Here is a 12702-nt window from a genome sequence, read left to right on the forward strand (position 1 = left end):
CACCGTTTCCAGGAAACATGTCGTTCAAACCGGAAACCGTAGCAAAACGGTGCACACCGGTTTGAGCTTGAACGTGCCTCTGCACTGGCCATCTGGAGGAAATTACAACACAGGATACTATTAAAATCTCATAAAAAATGAAAAGAGTTCTTCTTTTTTGGCACAGCCCAGGTAAACATGCCTTATTTGATCATGTGGCACATTAGAAAGAAATGTTCAATAGAAAATCCTTTGACAATACCTACTTTAAAGGGGTCGTATGATGTTGCTAAAAAGAACATTATTTTGTGTATTTGGTGTAATGAAATGTGTTTATGCTGTTTAAGGCTCAAAAAACACATTATTTTCCACATACTGTACATTATTGTTTCTACTCTATGCCCCGCCTTTCTGAAACGCAACAATGTTTACAAAGCTCATCGGTCTGAAAGTGCTGAGGTGTGCTCTGATTGGCCAGCTATCCAGTGCATTGTGATTGGCCGAATACCTCAAGCGTGTGACGGAGCCGTTTTAGGTAGGCGTGGTTGATTCTTAACTTCTATAAAGAATATCTCTTTGGATTTGAGACTTTAGTCTTTGCAACTTTACAGATCTTCTTTATGCACCAAGAGCTTGTAACACTCCAAAGAGAAAGGAAAAATTGAAATCGCATCATATGACCCCTTTAAGGTTCTTAGGCAAATAAAAAAGCTATCACAAATGACAGCCATAAAGATTGGGGATAAACTGAGTTTTTTGTCAAAATTATGTTTGATAATTTTTACTAATTCACAAGCTTTTATCCAGCCTCAGAAATGTGAATCACTCAGTCATTGTGCTATCATTAATCATCTAAAGACGCTGAATAAGAGATTTAGCTTAAAAGTGCAAAGAGTGTAAATATGAAAAGACAGGAACTCTCTCCTCCCATTTCTCTCTGTTCTGTAAAAATTATGACTTTTCCACTGCTAATAACGTCAATTGAAAAGACCTATGCATTGCATTTGTTAGACTGCTGCTGACATCTACTTTTGTAGCACTAATTACATTAGTGTTATTTTGAATTTTTCATCTTAGAATTTTTCATGGCTTGGGAAAACTGATAATTAGAGATATTAGCTGCATCTGAAATGGCATACTGTCTAGTAGGTACTATATTGGTTTGAAACTTACTTTTCAATGGTTAAAAAATGTTTTATATAGTATGAAAATGGGTAGTATGAATGAAATTTAGATGTACTACATCCACCATGTTGTTACTTTCACGTGACCTACCAGTGTCCGTTGTGTCCCTTCACTGCCATTCAAAAATCCTCTCCTGTGGCCTCATGGGATAGTAAAGTGTCCACTGATGTTCTCTTCATAATCTCGGCGGATGTTGTAAGTCATCTAAGGTACTTTTCGCCAACTGTTCTTTTTCCAATACTATGAATTCGGATACACGTGTTTTTCACCTACTATATTGTATGAAAGGCATGGACACAGGGCTTGTTTATATTTCTTCCTATAAGTTCAAGAAGGTTCTTTCTTTATATTTGTAAAAAAAAAAAACACAATGGATAGCAACACATTTGTGACCATAAACCACTTTGGTTGTACATACATTTGTGACCACTTTGGTTCTACAAAGATATAACGCTTAAAGTACAGTATTGAAACGCGTTTAGATTCCGCCTGTCCCTGCGATCAACAGGTTGCGGCACCCGCGAACTCCGACTCTCGCTGATGTGCAGCTTGTTGCTATTTACATTTACCTCTTGCACAACATAAATTGTCTTTTGACGTACCTAGCACAGTAAGGTAATCGTCAACGACCTTAAAGAGGTTTTAAACACGTATTAAAGTATTTTTGTTTCAATTATTGTTGAATAATGAAAGTATTAATAGCTGACAGTGATTCGGAAGCAAAGCTTTCTGCAACGTACTGTTGCTATGGATACCTGTTTAGACCAACGCAACTTCTGTTTGCAAAGCGATTTAAATTGAAAACATTGTTGAAATGTGTATATATAGCCTATATTTAAATACAGATAATAATACACCCTTTTAAAATTCATTAGGTACAGTATATCATTATTATTAACCTAAATTAGGGGCCTCTGACCCACCAAACTATAATTCGTGTTTCTACTTTTTAGTCTGTGGGCCTCAGTACTCGCTCTGGCAGTTGATATCTCCTCTTTCAGATGGCTATTCTTGGGACAGTCCCCTACCCGACTGTAGTGGGGGGCGGATTAGGTAGACATACTGTAAACTACACTTCATAAACAGGGATTTCAGTTGAATGCTTTGAGCTGAAAACCATCTTACCTTAATTTATTTATATAGCGCTTTATACAAAACATCTTACCTGCGTAGTGATCGAATACAGTGGGTACATATTCCTCGGGAAAAGCATCATTTGCGTAACTCATCAGCAAACAGGTTTTGCCCACAGCTCCATCGCCGACCACAACACATTTCAACATCTTTTTGGCCGTAGTATCGAGAGGATCTCTGTTACTGCCTCTATCCTCAACCGCTTCCACTGCATTCTGCCTACTTTTCGAGCTGAGAGTAGGCATGATAGTTGGACAAGTCCAGAAACTATAGGCTATTCTCCACAGGTAGCCAAGTCTTCGGTCGACAAGAAATCTCAGTCTTTGAGACGGTAGTCTTCGTGTGACCAGTGTTTAAACACTCGAGTTGGCGTGTCGAACGGTGCGCAGGCAAATCCGTCAAGTAGGTGACCCACGCTTTAGCGCGCTCTTCCAAAACAATCCCCCGCCATCGACCGCAGTTTCATGAAAACTCACGATAACTCCTACAACTTGCATTCCGATAGCCTATTTTACACTTTCCTGGTCCGACGACGAAACCGTTGCATATTCGGTGTCTGTGGCTCCGGGTTATTTCCTTCGTACTCCAAACAGCTTTCCACATTCGCCCCTACGCGGCTACGCATCGTCAGTGTCAGGAAATCATTGGTTTCATTGCGAATTCCATATTAGGCAGGAGTGGGCTGGGAACAATAGTGGCTCTATCCACAGCCTACTCAGACAGGGGACTCCAGCGGCACAGGAGGGGCTAATCTAACTGCATTTCCTAAAATATGGCGCCACAGAGAAGGATGGCACGAGTTGGATTTTCATTAATTCATTCACTTTCTTTCTTTCTTTCTTTCTTTCTTTCTTTCTCAAGCTAACAGCAAATTCGTTTTTCAAGCTAACATTAATTTCCCGATTTATAATTCAATAATCAATAGCCTAATTTATCTAGCCTATATTTTTTTATTTATGATTTTTTTTCAGTGTTCCTATTTTTTATAAGGCGATATTCTCGTGATGAAATGCACTTTAACCTCATATTAATTCATGTGAAATTTTGTTGAATAAACAAGTTTTATAAAATATTCACGATGCACCTTCCTTAAGTTCATGTATTGTATAGTAACTCACTTTAACTGTTAAATTAAATTTTTGCTCACTTAAGATGACATTTACATAATGTTCAGTAACTCTCAAGTTTCCATGTTACTAATTCGCGCGCAAAAGGCACCATCTGTTGCATGTGTTGCATCTCCATGGCACCGGGCATCGCGCTCGAGATTCCTGTGCCAGTCAATTTTTATTGTTACTGCTCGCGAGTGCGCAGGCGCCAACCAGGGGAGCGCGGAGCCTGCAGAACTGCGAGCGCTCCGTGGTACAAAGGACCCATACCAGGCAGCCACGGCGCAGCGTTACCATGATCTTCTCCATCCCACCGATACATTCCCATCCCGCCTGCATCACTTTAACGACCAGCTTCCAGCAAGTCCGCGAGCCTGACCGACGCTGCCCAGCCGCAGAATGCACGGGGGAAAAAGAGGACTGGTGGCACCACAGAACACTTTTCTGGAAAATATTGTCCGTCGCTCAAGTGGTAAGATAATCGCTTTCTTCAGATTGCAGTACCTGACTTTTTTTTCTAACTTTAATTGTGCCCAGAATTATGCGTAAAAGTCAAGCTCGTGAGTTTATTTCCATAAAAATGGGAAACCTAAATTTTTTTCTGATCAAAGTAAGATTAAATATTTACATATGACGCACCTAAAGTCACTTCTACATAGGCTAATCTTCTTTATTGAGTGCTTAATTAAACATTAAAAACAGAGAGCTGCAAAACAGAAAAACAGCTAAACTTGATTGCTCTAATAATAGTAATTAAACACAGTTAACAACACATTGCTCAATCGCTTCTCAAAACATGATCTTTACTATTGCTATCCATTAGGCTATCAGCATTAAGGTATTAATGCATCAGTAAGACTTGATTATTTGATGACATCAACAACCTACAGTCGGCATGAATCTCACGTAATCTCAAAACGTCTTTCTTTCTTTCAATCACCATCAAGCTAACAGCAAATTCGTTTTTCAAGCTAACATTAATTTCCCGATTTATAATTCAATAATCAATAGCCTAATTTATCTAGCCTATATTTTTTTATTTATGATTTTTTTTCAGTGTTCCTATTTTTTATAAGGCGATATTCTCGTGATGAAATGCACTTTAACCTCATATTAATTCATGTGAAATTTTGTTGAATAAACAAGTTTTATAAAATATTCACGATGCACCTTCCTTAAGTTCATGTATTGTATAGTAACTCACTTTAACTGTTAAATTAAATTTTTGCTCACTTAAGATGACATTTACATAATGTTCAGTAACTCTCAAGTTTCCATGTTACTAATTCGCGCGCAAAAGGCACCATCTGTTGCATGTGTTGCATCTCCATGGCACCGGGCATCGCGCTCGAGATTCCTGTGCCAGTCAATTTTTATTGTTACTGCTCGCGAGTGCGCAGGCGCCAACCAGGGGAGCGCGGAGCCTGCAGAACTGCGAGCGCTCCGTGGTACAAAGGACCCATACCAGGCAGCCACGGCGCAGCGTTACCATGATCTTCTCCATCCCACCGATACATTCCCATCCCGCCTGCATCACTTTAACGACCAGCTTCCAGCAAGTCCGCGAGCCTGACCGACGCTGCCCAGCCGCAGAATGCACGGGGGAAAAAGAGGACTGGTGGCACCACAGAACACTTTTCTGGAAAATATTGTCCGTCGCTCAAGTGGTAAGATAATCGCTTTCTTCAGATTGCAGTACCTGACTTTTTTTTCTAACTTTAATTGTGCCCAGAATTATGCGTAAAAGTCAAGCTCGTGAGTTTATTTCCATAAAAATGGGAAACCTAAATTTTTTTCTGATCAAAGTAAGATTAAATATTTACATATGACGCACCTAAAGTCACTTCTACATAGGCTAATCTTCTTTATTGAGTGCTTAATTAAACATTAAAAACAGAGAGCTGCAAAACAGAAAAACAGCTAAACTTGATTGCTCTAATAATAGTAATTAAACACAGTTAACAACACATTGCTCAATCGCTTCTCAAAACATGATCTTTACTATTGCTATCCATTAGGCTATCAGCATTAAGGTATTAATGCATCAGTAAGACTTGATTATTTGATGACATCAACAACCTACAGTCGGCATGAATCTCACGTAATCTCAAAACGTTTATTTGCGTCAGTTGACTCATGTAAAAAATGCGTGGATTTTTTTTTTGTGTGGAGTCACACAAACAACTATTTCGTCACACAAACAACCTTTCTAGCTTACTTTTGTTAAACTTTAAACCAAATATTTAAACTGTTACATTAAGTTTATTGTGGTTAAATGGATATGTGACTATAAATATATTTTTTTAATTTTTATATTTTGTATTTTTTAAAATGTATTTATGCTGTGTAATCACTTTTTAACAGTGTATATTTTTTATTTTCTATATTTTTATATTATTATTATTATTTGTATTATTATTATTATTATTATGATTAGCTACTATTATCCAAACAGTCAAAGAGGCTCTAGAATCATCCTGGGTTTATCTGCATGTTCAATGCTCAGGTGTTTGTATCATCAAATTATTTTTGATCATAGCAAAAGTTAATCTAAAGGTGATGCAGTTGTTCTTGGCTGTTTCGCTGTGGATCTTCTCATGTATGGAAGGCTTGGCACCTGTGGTGTGAATTGCAGTCATTTTGTCTCACATACATTTTCCATGTGAATCTGCCACAGGTTCTGTAGGAGTTTGTGTAAAAGGACCTCACCAGCAGAGGTCACACATGATTACTGCATCAAAAGCTATTAATGTCTCTTCTCTCGGTTTCACATCAATACACAAACTTAAAAGTTGGAGACACAAATTTGGGTATTTTTGTATACATTGAGACCAGACAGTTCTTTCTAACGAACTGTGTGTGTTTATGTGCTAATGTGGTGCTCTCTCAGCTCATAATACCATGCCCTGACATTTGCCGTGGGCAGCTCTCTGACCTCCGAAGGTCTCCGGATCTCCCACACACTCTTTACTAAATCTGACGCAGAGCTTGCGTCTTTTGAGAAAAAAAGGCTCCACATTGTTTTTTATAAATTCTAATCGCAGTCATTGTAGTAAGGAGATGCTGATATTTGTATTCTGTGAGCTCCACTGTCCCTGTGATCATTGTTTAATGTTTAAGTGATGCAGTGAGTGGAAGAATTTCTAATTCTAGTGCAGATGAAGTTGTTCGGCAGATCTCATATTGTTTCTGGACATCCTCCCCTCATCCCATTACTAATTCAAATATGCTGACAGCATCTTTAATTGGCTGGATAATTGATTCTTGCGTTTAAATTTACATTTGTTTTCTTGTCATAGGCTTTTTAAATAACGAATTTAATAACTAATAACTAATAACTAATAACTTCCAATTTAAGTGCATGCATTCTATATCTGGATGAATGAACACTTTTACAGCCATCAGTACAAGGCACAAGTCAAAGACAAAGTCAGGAGGAGTCAAGAAGTATGTATTGCCTGTCAAGAATAAAAATGAGAGGTTGCATGTAATTAAAAGGAAAGGTTAGTGTCTTCCTTCCCACAATTTCACCAAGGTACATTTAAAAATGTATCTAAAGCCTGTGCCGATATGCTGCCAATGAGCTGCCAGCTCCAACTGAGGCTCCATGCTGACAGTGGTACAAATTTAAATTTAGGAGTGAAGAATAGATAATGTATAGATGATGAGCATTCCAAAATTCTCCTTGTGAAACGTTTTGGAATTGTAGCGCTGATAATTATTTACAATCTGATTATGCAGCTATAAAAAGCCAATAGTGTGCAGGTGGTAAATAAAGGATGTGTAGTTAAGGTCTTTTATGTTGTCTTTATGAAGTTAGTGGTAGTAAGGTATAAAAAAATATATTTTTCAGAAAGATGAGACGTGGTTTGGTTTGACTTCAAAAAACGAAAAGTAAAAAACACCACCTTTGTCATTTTCATTGAAACCCAGAAACACCCACAGGCTTTAAATTGCACTTGGCAGGAAAGTTGAACAGGGTATAATAAGCCATGCTATCAAAACTCTGAATTATTGTCAATTATGTAATAGCCAAAAATTATCCAGTCTCTGAGCATAATTCAATCAAGATTTTAAATTGCTCAAGCAATTTGTTTTTCATATACCTCTTATATCACCACACGCAGCATGTCCACCTCAAAATAATGAAGCCTTCCACGAATGCAGCTGTTGAAATGATGTAGGTGTTTCTGAGGCTTTGTGTCTCTGTCCCTCATTTACAACCCAACTCCTCCCTGTAGTTCTTCTCCTTTGTTTGCGGACAGCAGAGTTTGTTTGAGTTTTGCCAGCCCACTTAGGGGAATCGAGACACACAGCTGGGGGGTAAACAAAGTCAAATTTCATAAAGCTTTTTACCTGTACATATCATTGTTAGAACAGCAAAAGCAGTGCATATTTCCCTCCAATTTTCTTATGCAAGTAGAGAAACAACTGTGCTGAGTTTTAGTGTGTTGGAGAAACTTTTTGTAGTCAGCTTGATGTTTGGCTAATCAATGACAGCAGGGTTCTCACTGACTGGGAAATTAAATGATTTCAAAAGCACTTTTTTGATACTGAGGACAGCTATACTGTACTAGCATTGAAGGCTGACAGTTCTGAGGATAAATGGCATGTATATAAATTGCATATATATGCAATGGTTCCAGTGTTTTTTTCTTCTTCTTATTATTTTAAAATTATACTATTTTTTATATGTTATTATTTTTATTGTTGTTGTTGTTTTCAGTATGCAGTACTATACATTTTCTCCCGTTCTTATAGTCATTTATTCTCTCTCTTTTACCTCCTTAGAACTGTTCATTTGCGTATGGGGTTTATGCAATGTACCATGGCTCTTTTGAGCATGGCTGCCCCCGGCCATCCTCAGCTTGTTCTTTTGTAACGCTTGTCACATTGTAAGGTGTACAGGCACGCTACACATACTCTCAAAGAGAGAAAGACACACACACAGCAAAGGGATTTTAAAATACAGTTAAAAAGAGGAATAAAATAAATCAGACTTGAGTACAAACATATACTTTAGCAATAAACAATTAAAGGGAAGGTAGAAGAATCAATAAAGTAGAGTTTCTGTGGTAAAATGAAACTTTTGAGAGAACCAAACATCACAACAGTACAAAAATACCATTAAGGAAATCACGAGACTAGTGCCAGAGACATGTGAGGAGATATGAATGCAGATTAGAAAGTCACAGATGTAATGAAAGTGATACCTTACGTTAACCACAGTTTACCAAAATGGAGAGCTGGTTGTGTTTTGTGTTCACTAAACCAAAGGAACCAGTATCGGATGTGTATCTAAACTGGAAATACTCTGTTTTTCTTACTTGCTTAGGATCCATAATGGCCAACAGAAAATCGTTTTCACAAAGATCACAGGCACTAAGAATGGTGTACTCCATGTAAATATAGGTTTATCTTAATAGGATCTGTTTCTTCTTCCACCTTCCCTGTAGTCATCCTTTCACCGAGAAGCAGGTGCACCAACATACTTCCATGTAGACACAGAAAAATATGAATGCATTATGTTAATAGATCCAAAAATAGAAGTATGTTTGTGCTTGTTCAATGTCATTACTTCTCATTGCAGTGACCACCAGGAGTAACATGCAGATGAGTGCAGGAAAGACACTTTGTACCTCCTAATGGCACTAGACCTACTGATGGGAGCATTTACTTGGGGATTCAATTATTACAGACTCCAGTTGCACCACCATCTTTTTTTCTAGCCTAGAAGATTGGTAGAATGTCTCTGACAGCCCCCTTAGAAAGTACAGGCTTCCCTGGTCTTTCTGCTACAGCATTGCTGTGTTGTCAGTCCAGTCCAGTCTGCTGTTTGATTGATTTCCATGTATTTGTGGGTCTGTACCATCTCTGTTTTTCCATCCTGGAGGGTAGCTGTATGAAAATCCACCACCAGCTCTACTGTTTCTCTTAAGTTTAACTGTTTTGTTTTGCTTTCTCTCATCTTGATTACTGATGGAGACTGAATTAGCATATAACTAAAACTAAAAAGTTTAAAGCAATAAAACAAACAAAATGCCATTCCACACTTTTTTCTGGGGAGCACAAAATGAGATTTGTAGAAACTGTTTAGAATATACCCAGTACAAATAGATGGGGACTACATCTGTTGAGATCCAAAAGGCCAAAAAACATCATAAAAATACTATAAAATGATCCATATGACTCAAAATCATTTGCGGTCATGTCCGCTTTTTTTTTCTCACCAAGATTGCAATTATTTGGTCAAAAATACAGTAAAAGCTGTAATATTGTGAAATATAATTGCAATTTAAAATAACTGTTTTCTATGTGAATATATTTTAAAATGGTATTTATTCCTGTGATGACAAAGCTGAATTTTCATCTGCCATTATTCCAGTCTTCAGTGTCACATGATCCTTCAGAAATCATTCTAATATGCTGATTTGCTGCTCAAGAAACGTTTACTATTATTATCAGTATTGAAAACAGTTGTGCTGCTTAATATTTTTGTGGAAGCTAAAAACATTTTTTTTTTTGTGTACTATACTTTATACTTTTGTACTATAAATGCCAAGTTCACAAGCTGATGGGTCGTTAACACAAATTGATGATATTCACAGCGTTAAACTATTTGGCACAAGCTGATTGGTTCATGTTGCAAACGCAGCCAATGAGCTTACTGTTTTACATTTAAATGGCTGATTAGCATTCACTAGAGCATTTAGCAGCACGCATTCAGTGTTCCTCTGAAACACTCCACCTTCCCCAGCTCCACCTGTATAGATCTGCTACGGGTTGTTATACTGTATATGTATAACAGATCACTCTAAATTGTAATGTAGACACATGCATTTTCTGTAAAGCTGCTTTGAAACGATGTGTATTGTGAAAAGCGCTATACAAATAAATTTGAATTTGAATAAGCTACCTGTGCAGCAGCAGTATGTCTTAAATACGCTCAGCACCATATCGGCATATGTATTGGCAGTAGCAAATTCCTGTACTTGCTTTGCAGCTGCAGTAGCAACAATAATCTACAACAATAGCAATAACCAACAGTAGCAGCAATTTAGCAGCAGCAGCGTAGCAGATCTATTCCGCCAAGACCAAATACATTAACATTGTCATGTCCATTACCATGATAAAATCTTCAGAGAGTTGTCATGATAGAAATGTCTTTACTGTCAGTTTTGATAAATTTAATGCATCTTTGCTGAATAAAACCATAAATTAAAGAAAAAAAATCTTACTGACCCCAAACCATTGAACGGTAGTATATTTTCTCAGGCTCAAAGCCACATCAGGAAATCCTGATCCTCAGGAGATCTTAAAGTTTGTCTGCCCCGTCTGAACCGTCTCTATATTGGAATTTCTAAACTGTGCGATTGAGATTGAATAGACAACTATCCTCAAAGCCGTCTGTTTAAGGCAGGATCTTCGGCCGGACATTGGCAGTGGTTGTTTCCTAATGCATGCCGCGGACATCTCTCCTCTTGCTGGAAGTAATGGAGTCAAATGCTGACACACACAAAGTGTCACACTGTAATTGAATAGAGAATTATAGAGAGATAAAGAAAGACAGCGAGAGGCGATGGAGCCAGAGAAAAGGCCACAAATTGTCTGACAACAGAGACTCATTGACTATTATATACACAGACTATTGTCTTACACACAGACTTTAATAATCAGAGCAATTTATAAATCTACTTCCCGCTTTTGTCAAATCTGAAAGTTTTGAATCTGAATCATGGCCTGTCTCTCTTGTTGGAACACTGCATTGCAAATGTCAAGGAAAACCTTTTTTCCCCCAGCCTACTAAAAATGTGAATGACTTTGAATACATAAAAACAATAATATTCCCCTGGAATGTTGTTGCTACATAAAAACAATAATATTCCCCTGGAATGTTGTTGCTACTAGTCTGAGAGATTCATCAGAACAAACAGATTTATATTGAACAATATTGCTGACTTGCAAGCTCCCATCATGCATTGCAGCATGAATAAATTGTGTGGATAGTGTATTGTTTTGGGTTTTGCTGACCTTATGCTATTGCTGTTATTCATTGTGCGATGATCATCTTTTCACACACTTATTGTGTGTTTATTGATTGTCTACATTATTTTAGTCTTGCCTAGTCAGATGTTTGACGTGTGGCATAAGATCAGGACTTGGTCCTTGTTGCAGCTTTTTGTGACCAAGAGCTTAAAACTTTAACTGAATAAGACTGCCTGAAGCAACCAACCACAGTTTTTTTCATGTGGCGTTTAGGAGCATGTTTATTGAAATATATATCAGAAAATGGAAGTTAGCAGCCAATCAGATTAGATCTTGCTACCATCAGTGACATTTGTGTTTTTTTCATTTGATATTAATAAATCTTTGCCTTTCCAAATGTTCCCTTTCTCACAGTAATTTACATAAGTTGTGTATGAAGGAAATTATGACAATTAAAAATGATTAAATTGTTAAACAAGAAGTCTGTAGTTGATTTGACAAATTCTTTGGTGACACTTTACAATAAGGTTTAATTTGTTAACATAGTTATACATGAGTTAACATGAACTAACAGTTAAAATAATTCTGCAGCATTTATTAATATTTGTTGATGTTAATTTGAACACTTACTAATACATTATCAAAATCAAAAGTTGTATATGTTAATATTATTTAATGGACCTAAGCTAACATGAACTAACAATAAACAGTTGTATTTTTATCAACTAATATTAACAAAGAATAATAAATACAACAAATACAAGTTAATACATGTTATTTAAAGGAACACTCCACTATTTTTTAAAATAGGCTCATTTTCCAACTACCCTAGAGTTAAACAGTTGAGTTTTACCATTTTCGAATCCATTCAGCCGATCTGCAGGTCTGGCGGTAGCACTTTTAGCTTAGCTTAGCATAGATAATTGAATCTGATCAGACCATTAGCATCTCGCTCAAAAATGACCAAAGAGTTTAGATATTTTTCCTATTTAAAACTTGACTCTTCTGTAGTTACATCGTGTACTAAGACCGACGGAAAATGCAAAGTTGTGATTTTGTAGGCCGATATGACTAGGAACTATACTCTCATTCCGGCATAATAATCAAGGAACTTTGCTGCCGTACCATGGGTAGAGCAGGCGCAATAATATTATGCAGTGCCTGAAAATAGTCCCCAGCACGCTCCCTGTGCAAGCAGGTGGTCACGTTGGTTATGTTGGCAGAAGTTAGCCTATTTTCCAGTAGCCCCTCACTGCAGAACAAAGATCCAGGGGGCGTGGTTGGATCCACATCTAGGGGGTGGAGATTG

The 12702-nt window shown here is 37.4% G+C and overlaps 2 protein-coding genes across 2 annotated transcripts in view; one reads left to right on the forward strand and one right to left on the reverse strand.

Moving 5' to 3' along the window:
- The window catches only part of LOC107701469 (rho-related GTP-binding protein RhoJ-like), a 19397-nt gene extending 16453 nt beyond the window's left edge, over positions 1–2944 (reverse strand). The window contains exon 1 of the mRNA XM_016503473.1: positions 2330–2944. Coding sequence (XP_016358959.1) covers positions 2330–2543 — 214 coding nt within the window. The 5' untranslated portion in view covers positions 2544–2944. The remainder of the gene's footprint in view (positions 1–2329) is intronic.
- A 1997-nt stretch (positions 2945–4941) lies between these two features.
- LOC107701494 (potassium voltage-gated channel subfamily H member 5-like) overlaps positions 4942–12702 on the forward strand; it is a 95495-nt gene continuing 87734 nt past the window's right edge. Inside the window, exon 1 of the mRNA XM_016503513.1 lies at positions 4942–5074. Within this exon, the coding sequence (XP_016358999.1) occupies positions 5002–5074 (73 nt within the window). The 5' untranslated portion in view covers positions 4942–5001. The remainder of the gene's footprint in view (positions 5075–12702) is intronic.

This window comes from Sinocyclocheilus anshuiensis, unplaced genomic scaffold (assembly GCF_001515605.1).
Source record: "Sinocyclocheilus anshuiensis isolate Anshui unplaced genomic scaffold, SAMN03320099.WGS_v1.1 scaffold1051, whole genome shotgun sequence".
NCBI lineage: Eukaryota > Metazoa > Chordata > Actinopteri > Cypriniformes > Cyprinidae > Sinocyclocheilus > Sinocyclocheilus anshuiensis.